Source organism: Zingiber officinale, chromosome 8A (genome assembly GCF_018446385.1).
Source record: "Zingiber officinale cultivar Zhangliang chromosome 8A, Zo_v1.1, whole genome shotgun sequence".
In the NCBI taxonomy this organism is placed as follows: domain Eukaryota; kingdom Viridiplantae; phylum Streptophyta; class Magnoliopsida; order Zingiberales; family Zingiberaceae; genus Zingiber; species Zingiber officinale.
In genome coordinates, this window is record NC_056000.1 from 59,243,062 (window position 1) to 59,260,054 (window position 16,993).

General features: G+C 35.9%; 1 protein-coding gene across 8 annotated transcripts; it reads right to left on the minus strand.

Moving 5' to 3' along the window:
- Nucleotides 1–8,347: 8,347 nt before the first annotated feature.
- On the minus strand, nucleotides 8,348–13,249 carry LOC122009199. 8 transcript variants are annotated; one of them, XR_006119491.1, is made up of 5 exons: nucleotides 12,366–13,249; nucleotides 10,283–10,493; nucleotides 10,129–10,191; nucleotides 9,471–9,517; nucleotides 8,349–8,724 (listed from the first exon to the last, which is right to left on the minus strand). XR_006119491.1 is itself a non-coding variant. In XM_042565270.1 (3 exons), exons 1-3 carry the CDS (start codon nucleotides 12,566–12,568, stop codon nucleotides 8,714–8,716), a joined length of 261 nt encoding a protein of 86 aa, XP_042421204.1. In that variant the 5' UTR covers nucleotides 12,569–13,249; the 3' UTR covers nucleotides 8,348–8,713. The 8 variants fall into 8 exon arrangements, 4 of the variants coding, with proteins under 4 accessions (XP_042421204.1, XP_042421203.1, XP_042421202.1 ...); XR_006119490.1 differs by having other exon boundaries at nucleotides 8,351–8,742; XR_006119489.1 differs by having other exon boundaries at nucleotides 8,358–9,517.
- Between the last annotated feature and the right edge of the window lie 3,744 nt (nucleotides 13,250–16,993).

The window sequence follows — 16,993 nt, forward strand, 5'->3', positions numbered from 1 at the left end:
AAGGAGGAGGAGGAATAGAGGATCGAACGAGGAGGCATAATGGAACGATTTATGCTATAATTTTGCTTAGGACCGAAGCAGGTGGTTTTGATCCTAATCGGGAGAGGAAGGGCCGTCGATCCAGGAAGGGGAAGAGATCCAGGAAGGGGAAGAGGGAGATGAGGCTGAGAGAGATGGTCGGAGGTTTAGGTTTAGGCTGAGAGAAGGGGCGCGATATTGGTTTAGGTTTGGAGGGAACTTTGTGAAGTGTTGTAAATTTTGGCTGGTTGAAAAATTAAATTATTTTTTTTTGGTTCATTAACACCGGGTTTTAAAAACCGCTATTAAAACCGGTGTCTATTAACCAAAAAAAAGGCGCTCATAGACATCGACTAAAAAATCGATGTCTATGAGCGAAAATCTGCGCTCATAGACACTGGTTTTTGAAAAAACCGGTGTAAAATACTCAAAGACATCGGTTTTTGCTTAAAACTGTTGTTGTTCCACCGATGTCTATGAGGGTTTTTCTTGTAGTGTTGTGTGAAGACTACGCTTCGCTATGCTCTGCAAAAACCAAGAACATTAGTGTCGGGCTAGGGAAAGGGTCCCCGACAATGATCCTCTAATGCTCAAGTCAGACATCGTAATAGTAGAAAGACGGTGAAGAGAATTGTAGCAACAATAGGAGCCTAAGCACAAATAACGCATGCCTCTGTTGGTGCATGGATCCTCCTTTATATAGTTCTCCCGTAGCGGATGTGCATGCTTCTCAAGGCATGCACACGTTTTTCCAACTGTTCTATGAAAAGACACGTCAAAAAGTGTCTCTAATATCCTTCCTTAATAGGACACGCAAATCTTTAACACGACCGTGGAAGCTTCCTTGATACGATTTCCCTATTGACCACGTCCTACTGTCAGTGACACCATTTCCTAGAAGGATACAATGAGCTAGGCAAGGGGTCCCACCGTTTGGTCAAATAGGGGAACTGCTCGGCCGAGCTTCCCCGCTTGAGTGACCTCAGCTATTCTTCTCTACGGTCGCTCGGTTTGGTAGGTTGTTCCTCGAGCGACTGGACATATAGTCTGATTGGATTAACTCTTGTAGGGTCGTCATAGTTGAGCATCTAATATCCTCTCTGTAATTGTTCTGGCCAAATGAACGATCTACTCTGGTGAGCCTCTGGGCTGAATGAACACCTTCAGACTCGCTCGACTCATTGCCACCCGCTCGGTCAACTTTGATGATCAGAAGATTTCCTTCTTTTTGACTGTCTTGATTTTGATCTCCATATCGATTGTTGTTCCCCGCCTTTGACTCATACTTGATAGGCCTTCTTTACCATCGCATCAATATTATTATAAAGATATATGAATATCTCTTAGACACAATACTACAGTGAGTGGGGAAGGTCTATGAAGATTCTGTAGACTCCACCCATTCTCCTAACTTCATCACAACTGAAGGAATCAATAGCCTCTACTGGCGGCGTGCCGGTGGAGGCAGAGGTGAACCCGACGTTGGCAGCACCTCCATGTCATGGGTAAATCAACATAGGCATGAACAAATCAACATAGGCATGAACAAACATGGTTTAGAGTTCTGTTGCTTGTGTTGATGGGCTTTGCTGCCTGTGCTAATTGTGATCGAATTAGTAATTAGACACTGATAGTAATTGGTTCAGTACCAGTAAATTTTATATATATCATTCAAAACTCAACTATCCATGAATGAATTAACGAGCGAAGAGAATATGAACATATTTGTGTGGTTAATATCTTGGGGAAATCTTTTCTTATTTTTACTTGAGTTTAGCTAAACTGCATTAATCTTGATTAAGTCGTGCTTAGATAAGATCGATCTGTGAACATTTCTAGGTGAATGCCGTTTTCGGTGCGTCATTTACACAATAAACCAACCTAGAATAAATCGTCTACTAAGTGATTGCATTGATGAGATAAAACAAAAGAAATTAATGCTATTTTGTGTAGCTATGCATGTTCTGTGTGCGTGAAGACTTTCCGTGAAGAGGTCTGTAGATTTTATATATATATATATATATAAATATAAAGAATATTTATGTAGCTATGCATGTTCTGTGTGCGTGAAGAGGTCACTGTAGATAATATATATATATATATATATATAGTTCGCAGGGGCCTTGCCCACCCCTGTCAATTACTTCATGCCAGAGTTATAATTATTTTAGAGTTTTTGGATTTTGTTTTCTACAATGTCTTGCCAAGACTTGTATTTTACTGATTTTTTATTAGTGATCAGGATCAAGTTGTGCAAGGATAAAGGAAAAAAGGAATAAGAAAAAGGAAATCCTGCTATGTTTAAATCATATCAATTTGTTCTTCTACATCAGTACCTTTTTCCTTCACTTTTTTAAAACATTCCCATTAACCTTTAGCGTGTCAGCACAAGCAACAAAAATCATCTCCACTTATTTATCTCCTTTAAACTGTTAACCTGTAACCTAATCTAAGTCCAACCTCCTGACTCAGTTTGTTGAGACCTTTAGTTGGCTAAATCTCTTCTATCTGAGTGTCTAATTGAGGTTTGACCTCGACTCTTAAAACTAGTAGACTTCCCGTTATTATAGTTTTATCTAACAAATACAATAAAAGTTTTAATTATTCTCTTTGGCAATAGAAATCTGTCTGTGAGATGGAGGCTGAGGTGGAAGTAATGATGTTGGAGCCTGTCGAGAAGGTGGATGTCAAGGGTAAGCTCTATCCTATCAGTAAGGATAGTCTATGAATCATTTATTGGTCATCATGTGTATACCAATAATTAATTTTTGTTTTAAAAATATGATTGTCCTTGTAAATCTAAACCGTATGAATTCTAAGAAATCTAAAATAAGAATTTGTACATAGAAAATATAAAAATATGAGCATGAATCTTTATTTCATCGAGAACATGATATAAAAAAATATATATATAAATAAATATGACAAGGAACTTAATTGAAGAGTCATCCATATTTTTAGTGTCATTCAGAAATAATCCCTGTGGATGAAGATACAGTGGAAAGAAAAGGAAGGTCTTCCAAGGGGCTTAGGGGTGACGACATTGAAAAGTTTAGGTCAATGAGGAATCAAAAGCGCTGTCAAGATTAAAACCCTAAATCCTTATGGACCAATCCTATATATAGTGGACATCTATTATCAGCCTATAGATGATAATAGATGCAGGACTATAAGTTCTACACATACAATGTCTACATCCAATAACTGAAACCCAATAAGCCTAAGTTAGATCACTTTAATGGGTTTGATTTGTACTCATATGTACAACTTACAATTAAACCCATTAATTAGAGACAATAACTAACAATCTCCCACTTGGGCTATTTATAAGTTGTATTTCTGCTATTTATAAGTTGTATATGAAATACAAGTAAACTTTAGTTGATATTAAGCTTTATGGGTATAGAATACTCTTGTAAACAATCTGGTCCATTAACTTCATTGGTATATGACTAAAGAGGTCATAACTACTGTATATGATCATAACAAGCTTCAACAGTAATATACCAATGTCATTAATGATATAGATCAAGATGCAAATGTGTAGAGTGAAAATTACATGAAATGCAATCAGTATATGTCAATTTTCAACTGGTCCTAAGATAATCTCAAAAGAGATTAGATTATATTTGCGAAATACTTTATACTAAACTGCAATAACAAATCATGATCAACTTTATGATTCCAAAAGGAATCTGTATCATATTTACAAACATCAAATACTAAACAACAGTAGTAAATGATAATATCACAGTCAGTATATTAAACAAATATATAAATTCTCATTAATGTTTTGAACTTTAAGTACGTACAATAATCAAAACAAAATGTTTGTCTTTATTATCAAATATAGAGCAATAAGATAAATACAGATTCTCACTAGATGAGTTCTTCTATAAGAATGACTCCCATATCCACAACATGCGCATGAAACACCTTAGGTACCAAGCCTTTGATGAGTGGATCGGCCAACATGGAATCTGTGTTGATGTGCTCTACCATAATTTAACGACTCTGAACTCTTTCTTTAACCGCTAGAAAATTGATGTCGATGTGCTAGGACTTCGACAAACTGCCCAAATCATGATCAACTTTATGATTCCAAAAGGAATCTGTATCATATTTATAAACACCAAATGCTAAATAACAGTAGCAAATGATGATATCATAGTCAGAATATCAAACAAACATATAAATTCCCATTAATATTTTGAACTTTAAGTACGTATAATAATCAAAATAAAATGTTTATCTTTATTATCAAATATAGAGCAATAAGATAGATATAAACTCCCACTAGATGAGTTCTTCCATAAGAATGACTCCCATATTCACAACATGCGCATGAAAAATCTTAGGTACCAAGCCTGTGGTGAGTGGATTGACCAATATGGAATCTGTGCTAATGTGCTTAACTATAATTTGACAACTCTGAACTCTTTCTTTAATTGCTAGAAACTTGATGTCGATGTGTTTGAACTTCGACGAACTACGGTTGTTCTTGGTATAAAGTTCTGTGGCTTTATTATCACAGTAGATCCTTAGTGGTTTGTCAATGCCATCAATGATCTATAATACTGTGATGAAGTTCCACAATCAAATCCCGTGATTGGATGCTTCGTAGCATGCTACCAACTCTGCCTCTATAGTAGAAGTGGCTACTAGCGTCTGCTTGCCGCTCTTCCAAGATATAGCCCCTCTAGCAAGTATGAAAATATAGCTCGAAATAGATCTCCCGCTATCCAAGCATCCAGCAAAATCGGAGTCTGAATATCCAATCACCTCCAGATGATCTGATCTTCGATACGTGAGCATATGTCCTTTAATTCTTTGCAAATACTGCATCACTCTCTTTACTGCTTTCTAGTGCGATGGTCCTGGGTTACTTACATATCATCCTAACATCCCCACTATAAATGGTATATTTGGTTGAATACAAACTTGTGCATACATGAGACTTTCCACTGCTGACGCATATGGGAATTCCTCCATCTCCTTTATTTCAAGTTCAAGTCATGGACATTGCTGCAAGATGAATTTGTCACCTCATGACATAGGTGTGTCACGAGGTGCATAGTTCTATATACTATACCGTATAAGCACCTTTTCAATATAGGTTTGTTGTGACAGTCCAAGAATGCCTCTTGAATGATCATGATAAATCTGTATACCTAAAACAAAGGATGTTTCACCAAGATCTTTTATTTCAAAATTACTATATAGAAATGACTTGGTTTCATGCAGCATGCCCTTATTATTGCTTGCAAGCAATATATAGTCCACATACAAAATAAGTATAACAAACTTACTCCCACTGAACTGGACATATATGCATTGATCAACGGGGTTCTCTTTAAATTCAAATGAGGTAATCACTTGATCAAATTTTTGGTACCACTTGATAGGACGCCTGTTGTAACACCCCAAATTTCCTTGTTTTGAGTTCTAAATGTGCTTATAAATATTTATAAATGCTTTAGAAATATTTTAGAGATTTTTAGAAATTTTTAGAGTATTTTTACGGAATTTTCGGAGGTTGATTGGTATTTTTACCAAAAGAAATAAAGTTGCGGCAAAAAGTTATCGAGCCAAGGTTCGACCCCGGAACCCCTTAGTAAGCAAAGTCTTAAGAATGTTTAGGATGACTAGGTGCCCCAGTAGGGGTGTGCTGAAAGAAAAGAGAGCAGAATAATTTTATGTAAAAATAAAAAATAAATACATCATCAGGTATAAATAGAAGAACTTAGGAGAAATAATGAAATCTTCTCGACCTAGCCTCTCCTCTTCCTCCCGTGCGCCGACTCCTCCTTGGCTTGGGCGAAAAACAAAAGGAACCTAGGGCTTCCTGTGGTGGCCAGCTAGGACGAGCTTGGAGAGAGCTTTTGATATTTTCCGACTTGTCTCGACAAGAGGAACGCATGGACGTGAGCAAACCGTGAGGATCTCAATTTTCACCGGAATCCTAGAGGGGTTTCGTGTTAGTAAGTTCAAGATAACACGGTAAGTACTGCTCACCTGCAGTAAGAGGTGGTTTCCGTTGATTTCTCGTCGTAGAAATATTATATGTGCATATTTCTTTTGTGTTCTATCCATGATTGTGTGTTACCTAGTTGATTTCACTTGTAGATGCATATGGAAGAATACCCTATCAATATTATGGGCTTAAGAGAAGTACAAGAAAGATAAAGGAAAGAAAGAAAAAGGCTAAGGCCTTAAGTAGATTCAAAAGTCAAGACTTTAGGGATTTTGGCACACCAGATGCTTGTTAAAATGCCAAGGCATTTAAAGAAAAAGTAATTAAGATATTTTACTTTGAAAGGCCAGTACCCGACTTCCAAGGTTGTCGTAAATAAATCCAGGTGTCCAATACCAAGGTCATGGCCCTGGTAGACCAAGGTCTGCTCTTTTAGGATTGGTGGCTCGCTACCCCAACCTGTTAGGGAATGCGCATGAGATGGTACTTACGCCTTAGGTATCCCAAGTGAAGCTATTTATTTTCAAGTATATGCTTTAGCAAAATTTCTTTTCAAGTTTGAAGAATTTCCAAGTTACATGTTAAGTTAAGAAAGAGCGAGTTTAAGAAAGTTAAATGCTTGTATATGTATGTTTTCTTGGGTTAAACATGTTTTTGCTCTTTTATTAGTACGAAAGTATTCCTGCATGTTTACAGGTACCATCAGTGTAAGAATTAATAAAGATTCTGGCATGAAAAGTATTTTTAAAAAAAAAACATGCTTGCACATTTCGAGATTTTTGTGAGTTAGGTAGTACTTACTAAGCTTTGTTGCTTTCTAGTTACATTTCCTCTTACTGTAGACAAAGGAAAAGGAAAACAAATTTGAAGGAAGGCGACAAGGGGATGCGTGATGGTGTGTGTGATGCCTGGACTATGGAAAGCCTTGGGAATCTGCTAAGAACATATTAAGATTTTTCTTTAAATTACTAAGAAAATTTAGAGATTTACTGTCTATTCATTATTAAGAAGATTTCATGAATTGTTAATTTTGCATATGTTGGGTATCACTTAGTGTTTTTGTAGCTAATGATTAAATGGATTAGTCTTGGTTAATGTTTGTTATATATGATGATTCCATGTCTTTTCAATGAATATGCATGAAATTCTAAATTAATAAAATGAGGAAATGTTTAATCAGTTTTGGAGATTGATACTTTTGGCACGTTAGGTATGCTATCTGATACCTTGTATGTGGATTCATTATAGAGAGTGCAAGAAGTTTATTTAATTATTGTTAAATAGAGTAGCACTTCATTTAAAGAAGAAGTAACAGAGAAAAGGTAACCCAACATTGTTAGAGCAGGGAGAACGGTTGCTACACCTGCTTTAAACCATAAATGGACTTCTTTAATCTGCATACTAGGTACTTTGAGTTCTTAGACTCAAAGTTCTCTGGTTGCACTATATATATAGACTCCTCTATGTCTACATTGAGGAATGCAGTCTTTACGTTCATTTGATGTAGTTCTAAATTATAGTGAGCTACAAGTGCCATGATTATCCTAAGGGAGTCTTTTGTCGACACAGGTGAGAAAGTCTCCTTGTAATCAATATATTCTTTCTGAGTGAATCCCTTAGCAACAAGACGAGCCTTATACTTTTTGACATTACCCACTACAACAAAACCCCTCATAGACATCAGTTTTCCACTGGTGTCTATTTTATTTTCGACCGATGTCTATGAAATCGATGTAAAAGGTCTACCATTTTAGACATCGGGTTAAAACCGGTGTAATATCACTTAACGACACCGGTGTTCGAATTGGTTATTAACCGGTGTAGTATGACTTAACGACACCATTTCATCAACGGTGTAAAACCGATGTAATATTATATATTAATAACACCAGTTTTGGCAGCGGTATACGACCGATGTAATATTAGTTAATAACACCGGTTTTGCAGCGGTGAAAAACCGATGTAAAATCGATATTTTTTAACAGCACATTGATTTCCAAAACAATGAATACAGTAACCAAAAAAATACACAAATATTCACAAATTACACAAATATTCTTCATTCAATAGTATCCATAAAATACACAAATATTCACAAATTACATAAATAATCTTCTTACAACAGTATCCATAAAATACACAAACATTCTGTTTACATCAAAAGCTAATAGATATCAGAATCAAGGTAGAACATTCTTTTAACAACACATCAAGGTAGAACCACACTTCAAATGTAATCTAGCATGCATTCAGCCCACTCAAACCGCACTTCATCAATTTCAACTCTGGAATACTTGAGATTTGTAAACTGTAAAAATACATAAATAATATATTAGTAAACCAAGACTAAAAATCATAGTTGAAAGAGAGAAGAGAAGTCCATTTTAGACCAAACAAATGGTATGCTGCAACTTAACTTAAGAAGACCGTTTCCACAGCCTCCCGATTCCTTGGGTGGGCAAGGAATGTTGCTTCCATGATTCTTAGCCTTGCTATCAGATTCAACAGTGGATAAAGATGAGTTATCTGGTCGCTCACCAGTGGAATGTCTCCGTCTTTTCCCAACAATTTCTCTGATGACATACTTCTTTGCCCTCTGTCTCCTACCAGCCTTGGAGGAATCAATTGCAGGTGTCTGAGAAGCAGATCCCTTTACTATCTTTCGGCAACAATCTAAGCAAAGTTTGTAAGAGCAATTTGAGCAACTTCTGTGAAAATCCACTAGTGAAGTCCTGCAATAATTACTGGTTCTAAGGGGGAAACAAGAAAAGAAAACAATATCAATCAAGTGAACATTTTAATGCATGATGAGACGATAACAAAGAACAGAATATGACCTAAAAATTAGAACTTGCTAAAGCAAAATAGAGGCACAAGTTTACAAATGACCATTTAAGAAACAGGGTCAGGACACATTATTCAGTTATTATGTCCATGATTTCAGAAACATAGCAAATTATGAAATTCTCATAGGTGTTACAGATGTGAAGACATACTAGTTAACAAGCTGATTGTGAGGCTCATATACTCGAAGAAGTACACCAGAAAATCCACCTTCTGGATGATAGATCGATCAAGAGGATATCTAACTGGAGGAAGAAACTAGGCAATTGTTTTGAAGCTTACCTTGATCCCCTTGCTTTACTTCCAGTTCATTTAATTGGTTTTGATAGATATGTTTCAGCAAGGGAAGCAATTCAGATATCAAGCTATATGTGTGCTCCTTATTATTAAACTTGTTTTGACCATTTGCCAGTTCCTGAAGATGATACAAATTGCATATGTACATAAAATTTTCATAAACCCAGTCTAACACCAGACTGGGTTTATGATAATTTTGATAAGTACTATGATTTGGTCACTCCTGATACCAGTCTTGTTAGTCCTGAGACTGATGCTAATCCTAAGACTAAAGAAATTGCAAAAAAGATGATGATAGTGGGTTTATGGTGCATACAGATAAAGCTAGAAAATAGACCTTCAATTAGCATGGTTATCAACATGTTGGAACGAAGCATCATGGACCTGCAAATGCCACCAAAACCAGAATTCAGTTAGAGTGCCATTTGAAGATTATTAAATGATGCAATATTGTTTTTGTTTCCTCAGTATTCTGAACAATAAAACAAAATCAAGCTTGTATAACATTTGGCTTGAATGTAATCTGTGATCAAAGTAATTTCTTAATTCTGTTTTGTGTGGTGAGATTATATTGGAAAACAAATATTGTTTAAATGCTTGTTGACCTCATAATGTTGTAAAAGAGTCGCAAAAATAATTGTTTATCATATGCCAAGCTAGTAATAGGGAGATATATATTCCCTTTAGCACCCATAACAGTCAACAGGATAAGATAGTCCATTCAGATTAGAGAATTATATGGGAAAGATAGTTGTTGTTCTTTCCAATTTCCATCATTTTGATTGCAGAGGTGAAGAGTTTCTGTCTACCTCTAATTTTGTTTGTACATAATAACAACAAAGAGAACTCAAAATCCAAGTACTTGTCAACCATCATATTATAAGCAAAATCCAAGTACTTGTCACCTACAAATACAATGCTTTTACTTGTGTAAGTAAAATAAACAATGAAAATATAAAATTAATAAAAATAATTTGAAAGATTGAATATCATACCAAACGAGAAATAGATGAAGTATCATTCCATATGCACTAATAGTAGTTTTCTCTTATTGTCAACTGCAAATACATTTCATATTTGTTAAAAATTTTAATAACATGATAAATATAAAAACTTAATAATATTTCACTAAAAAAATTAAAATCATACTAGATGAAAAGGTCAAACTATCATTCCTCCAAGTGCATCCTCCAGATGATAAGTCCAAGCTATCATATTTGCCTTTCTAGTCAAATGGTGTGGTAGAGGATTGACAATCTCACAAAAATCCTTGAGATATATTTCTAGTCAAGTGGTTGTCGAGTAGATTGTGATCAATCCCAGTGAAAGTGTACCTAACTTTCAGTGTTCAATTTTCATTCTGCAACAACAGCAAGTGTTTTGGTAATCATTATCAAAATTAAATGTTAATGGAATATCGGTAGTAAAAGCTAATAAGGCATCATATCGGCAAAACAGTTATGCAACAATCTCTTTCCTAGTATATTTGAATGATGCATTGAAAAAAAGTCTATGTTCGGATAGGTTGAAGGCTTCCCTTTTTTTCCTAAAATATTTAGTTTTATGTTAATAAGAATATTAGCAAAGATAGAGCAAGGATTACAGTAGGTTAAAATTTTTAAACTACATAGAAAATACATAAGGCAAACAATTCCGTGTTTAGTTGTTAATATAAATGTTGGTATCACAATATGGTAAACACATTGATAGACTGAAAGAACTATGTATGCAAGTCATTGTTGGTAGTTGTTGCCTCAAAAATGCTATATTTAGTTTTCTATTTTATCAAAATGATTTTCTTTGATAAAACAATGCAAACTAACTGTGAAAACTAACTGTGAAAAAGATGAATACTTTAAGATGGAAGATATTTAGCACCAAAAAGGAAAACATGCAGTAAAAAGGCTCAGTTTCCATTTCAAAGACCAGGCTGAAGATAAAACATAGTGGTCAATTATTTTTTAATTGAAGATCAAGCAAGTAAAATAGTAAGGTCATTAAATTAATTATAAATTATTACCTCATACTTAACTCGTTCTGATAATGGTACTTCACTAACCCAAACAATATACATGCAAAGACAAGAAAAGATAAAGAGGAAGAGAAGATAGATACAATCCTAAAAATCTCAGTTTGTAGTAAATGCATTCTATGCATGCCCAAATACTCTTGCAGCAAAAAGGATCATATTACATCATTGCATTAAACTGACACAAATATTTTAGCATCTTTGTGCTAAACCATAATATTTCAAAGATGCAAAATGAAAGGAAATTTAGAACAAAATTTTAACATCAAAATTAAATCAACAAATCTATATGTCATCATCTTCTTGAATAGAGAGAAAAGATATAAATTGTGTGATAATACAATAAAAGTGATGACAAAACTAAATGGTATCAAACCAATTCGTATATATGACATGTTGTATAATAGTCAATGTTTCTCATAGAATATGTTAACTCAAAATAAAGTTATAGTCATCTGACAATATTTTCTTTTGTAAAACAACAAATGTAATTTTGCAAATGATACCACTAGAAAGTTGGTAACTTACAAGATTCTGCTTCAATGCATTTTTCCTAAATACTTTGAGGAAATTCATCAAACACATTGCATGCATCAATCAATTAATACTTGCAATCAAGAGATCAAGAAGATGAAACTCTAATATTTTTTAGCTTCCACTATACTTGAGTTTCTAGGTTACACATGCAAGTTTCTAGGTTACCTGGAAGAGATGAAACCAAATCACTGCAGGTTGCTGCAAAGTATTGATGAAGAGATCACCAATCACTGCAGATGGTTTCCTGATAGATCAAATTCGTCGTGGAGTAACCCTCTGCTAAACCCCTCAGTCTACCATCTAATTAGCTCTGCTTTACTCTACATTTTGTATCAGATGGTTAGGCCTCTATCTAATTTGTAATTCTTGAGACTTTGCTTCTTCTCTATATGCTAGGGAAAAAACTCTAAATCTACTATTCAATCGCTGCATGAGTCAAATTAAGTAAAGAATTTACAATATATAGACTTTATCAATCAGTTGCTGTGTGAAGCATGCATGAACATGGCCTGATCTCACCTTCCATTTCTCTCTTTTTTTTAAGATAGTAATAGTAATTTAAGTAGCAGGTTTTGATCGAATTGGTTGGTTTGTCAGCTTCATACAATTTCCAATGCATGGATTGCCGTTTAATACTACTTTGCATTGCTAATGCTAAATGCTAACCTCGTTGACTCATTTTCACAAACAGGAAGGGTGCATGGATGCATCCTCCTCCCAGCGGAAGCGACGTGGCGGCGGCGACGACCGTCTCCCCTCAAAGCCTCGACCTGCTTGTTCATCGCTGCCGCGTGGAGAAAAGGGTCCCGCGGCATCGGAGGAGGACGTGGATGAGTTCTTCGCCATCCTGCGCCGAATGCACGACGCATCGCAGTTCGTGTCCGTTGGGCGAGGCACTGCGGCGTCAGCCAGGTGGGGCCCGTCGTTCGAGTGGGAGGACTTCTTCGGGGGCGGCGCCGAGAAGGTCACCTGTGAGGGGGGCGATGGAGCTCGAGCGGTGACGCCGACGGTAGATGAAGAGGCGAAGCGGCCACAGGGCATCAACCTCAACGCCGATCCAGGGCCCGAGGCGGAGGGTGTGGCGGTGTCGATCCCCCTCGGTGAGTATACCGCCCTCTCAGTGCTTCCTCCGGCTATTTAATTGGTGATCTCCTCCAGGTACCCGCGCATGCTGACCACGACCTTCCGCATGGGGCTGACCAGCGGCTGGGTGTCCTCAGCGTGCACGCCATCATCGTCCGCGGGGTGGCCAACCGCGGGGTCACCGAAGGTAGCAGGGGCGATCGCATGAGCGACGGAGAGTGCAGCTGAGATGGAGGAGCGGAGATCGGCGGGCGAGAGTGAGCTGCCATCACCGCTACCAATTCTGGAGGCGGCGTCAGGGGATGGAATGCAACTCCGTCACCTCGTCCTCCATGGGTTAGGCTACCTACGCTGCTACCCTCTGCGTCCTTAGTCAAACAAAAGACAAGCTGTGCTGTGCATTGATCTAGGAAGGGGAAGAGGGAGATGAGGTTGAGAGAGATGGTCGGACGGGTAGCGATGAGGAGGAAAGTGGTGGTGGTGTTGCGATACAGCGCGATATAGGTTTAGGTTTGGAGGGAAGAGTGAAGTGTTACAAATTTCGGCTAAGTATTGGTGGGAAAATTAAATTATTTTATTTTATCATAGACACCGGGTTTTAAAAACCGCTGTTAAAATCGGTATATATTAACAAAAAAAAAAAGGCGCGCATAGACATCAGTTTAAAAACCGATGTCTATGAGCGAAAATCTGCGCTTATAGACACCGATTTTTGGAAAAACCGGTGTAAAATACTCAAAGACATCGGTTTTTGCTTAAAACTGCTGTTGTTCCACCGATGTCTATGAAGGTTTTTCTTATAGTGACCCCTTGAATCCCTTTTGGTTTTAAATATCTATTTACAACCAATGGGCATTTTTTCTTAAGCAATTTGACAAGTTCCCAAACGTCATTGTCTGCCATAGACTTCAGCTCTTCTTGCATGACATTAATCCACCTTTTAGGGTTAGAGCATTATTTGACTTCTTGGAAAGATGTAGGATCACTTTCCAACCCTATGTTAAAATCATGATCTTGGAGATAAACATAATCACGAGAATTTATGGTTCTTTGTTCCCTTAAAGATCGCCTTAAAAACACTTGTGTTTGAGGTGGTTGAGGTACTTGCTCATCAAAATGAGGCAATACTTTAATTTTTGTGGCAGGTTTCTCCAATTGCATTGGAGATGCCATGAGAATATCTTGATTTACTACGCTCACTGAATGTGTGATATCCATAATATGCAGTATGGTAACCATACTGCTACTTATCGTACTAGTAGTGACCACATGAGGATCGCCAATGCTTTCCTCAAAAGATACTTCCTTGATTTTATCACTTCTATGTTCTCAATGAATTTGGCATTTCCCGTTTTGAAGAAGAATCTCTTAGAGGGATCATAAAATTTATACCTCTTTGGTTTCTCAAAGTAGCCTATAAAATTATAGCTAATTGTTCTTGAGTCTAGTTTTCTTTCGTTAGGCCTGTGAGGCCTAGCTTTAGCTAGACAACCCCAAACATGTAAATTCCTAATGCTAGGCTTTCTATCCGTCCACATCTCGAATGAGGTTTTAATTATTGTCATACTAGGTACTCTATTGAGTAGATAAAATACAGTCTTGAGTGTTTCACCCCACAAAGACTGTGGTAGAGAAGTGAAAGTCATCATACTTCTTATCATGTCTTTTAGGGTTCGATTGCGACGTTCAGCTAAACCATTCTGACTAGGTGTACCAGACATGGTATATTGAGGCACAATTCTACACTCAGCAAGGTAGTTCATAAAACATCCTGGATGTTGTTCATCTAATCCATCATATTGATTGTAATATTCACCTCCACGGTCGGATCAGATGGGTTTAATTTTCTTACCTAGTTGAAGTTCAACTTCGGCTTTGAAAATTTTGAACATGTCCAAAGATTGTGATTTCTCATGAATAAGGTACAGATAGTTAAATCTGGAATAGTCGTCTATACAACTAATAAAATATATGTATACATTCCAAGATACCTTAGGGGATGGTCCATAAATGTCTGTATATATTAGATCCAAAACGTCACTACAACAGCTAGCCTCCTTGTCCTTTTTGTTAGTGGTCTTCCCCTTAACACACTCTATACAGATATCAAAGTCTGACATGTCAAAGAAATCGAGAATTCCATGTGATATTAACCTTTCTAGGCGTTGTTTGGATATATGTCCTAAACGCCTATGCCACAACATAGAAGAATTCTTGTCGGTCAATTTATGTTTCATATCTTATACTATGCATTATTACGTTGTCAATCGTAGGAGTAAAGTTGTTCAATTTATAAAACTTATCAACCAAGGAACCATTATCAATCAAAACTAAATTAAATAAAATACTAAACATTCAATTTCCAAATGAACAAGAATAATCTAATTTGTCGAAACAATAAATTGAAATTAAGTTTCGTTTGAAAGATAGTACAGAAAATGTATTTTCTAAATCTAGAAAAACATCATTCCCTAAATTAAGCCTAAAAAACACCTATGAAATCTACTTTAGCTTTCTTGTCATTCCCTGTATAGATGTATCTTTCACCATCAAGTGAATGACGGCTACTAAAACAACCTTGCATAGTCACACTTATGTGAGTAGTAACACTGGTATCTATCCACCAAATGTCAGTGCGTACTATAGCTAAATTAACTTCTGAACTAATAAAATTTTGACAACTCCCAGAATCTACAGTATGCTTTCCTTTTCCTTTATTGATCCTCTTTCTCTTTTTGCCTAAACCTTGAGATGCTATGTGAGCACTTTTAGCTGTCTCACGCCTCAGTCTCTCCCTTATGTTTCCTTTTCTAGTATACCGTATGGTTACCAACTTCGTAAGAAGTGTGGTAGTGTCGACCTTTACATTTAATGTGAATCGGTTTGCCAATTGGTTTGGAAAACTCCTAAACATTTTCTCCCTCAGTTATTGACTCTTTAATTGGTGTTGGTATGGATAGCCTCATGATACTTAGACTCATGCTATTTGATCTCTCCCACAGCTGAAATTCAGTCCTCTGCTCTATACTGCTAGTACTGGTCAGAGGTGCAGGGTGATCATCCCTTAATGCATAATCTAAGTCCATGCAACCTAAGGCTACAGTCCATTCAGCAAAATTTGAACTAGTTAGTGTTTAGATGTTATTAATACTTGCAGTTAACATATTGCACTGAAATTAAAGAGAGAAATTTATTTAAGATCACGATTTAACTAAAGCCAAGAACATATAAGTAATATACAATTATGCAAATAAAATAAAATTTTAAATGCATATAAATGGGCTCTTTATGAGATACAAAGTACAACATAATGCACATTCCATTGGGCCGACACATTATTTGTTAGCGATACTTTTTAATATAACTCAAATTTTTATTGGCCACACAATGTGCCTTCCTTTGGACTGACCCATTGTGCACATAATATGATACTTTATATGAGTTATATTTTGGTTCATAACTCACAACAACCTTAATCGACCACATAATATGTCTTCCTTTGGGCCAACATATTTTGTGCATTATCTGGACAAAATAATATTTTGTTCCATAGTTGCAAGCTACCTTATGTATATATATGCATAAAAGTAACTTTCCTTTGGGTTGAATACTTTTAGCATAGATATACGTCTACCAACACAAAATACACTAAACCTACCTAAGGTGTCTTCCTTTGAGCTGACACATTAGTTCAACTTAGTAGCACGTTGTGTAGATAGACCCAAAAAAATCCTAAGAACTTTATTCGAACAAAAATTACTTAATCAGCCTTGATAACTCCATATTAAACTTATCAATCGATTGATACTATATCACAATCGATTTGAAAGTCTACTATATATGACTACATGACTATATATAACTCTTGAAATTAAAATTCTTTATAAATTTATAATTTAATACTATTATTTAATACTATTTAATACCTTCATTATTCATATTTTTTATAAATAGTCAAATTGTTTTTAAAAAGTTTAATATATTTTTTTCCTTGTTCGGTGCTGTTTTGCTTTGGATTTAAACAGTTTTTTTTATTTAAATGAAACATTATTCCAAATTAAAAGAGTTTTTTTTTCCTTTTGATTGTTTAGAAAGAATACTTTTTTTTAAATTTTAATGTGACAGATTTAAACAGTAATGTATTTAAATGAAACAATATTTTAAATTAAAACAATGTCTTTCGGATTGTTTCACGTTAGAAACACTAGAAT

Excerpts from the sequence above, each read along its gene's own strand:
- LOC122009199 (XM_042565267.1), bottom strand. The coding sequence starts at position 12,568 with ATGCGTCGTGCATTCGGCGCAGGATGGCGAAGAACTCATCCACGTCCT. Across the intron at positions 9,518-12,365 it reads TGTGAAAATGAGTCAACGAG|GTCCATGATGCTTCGTTCCA; the intron begins GTTAGCATTTAG and ends TGGCATTTGCAG.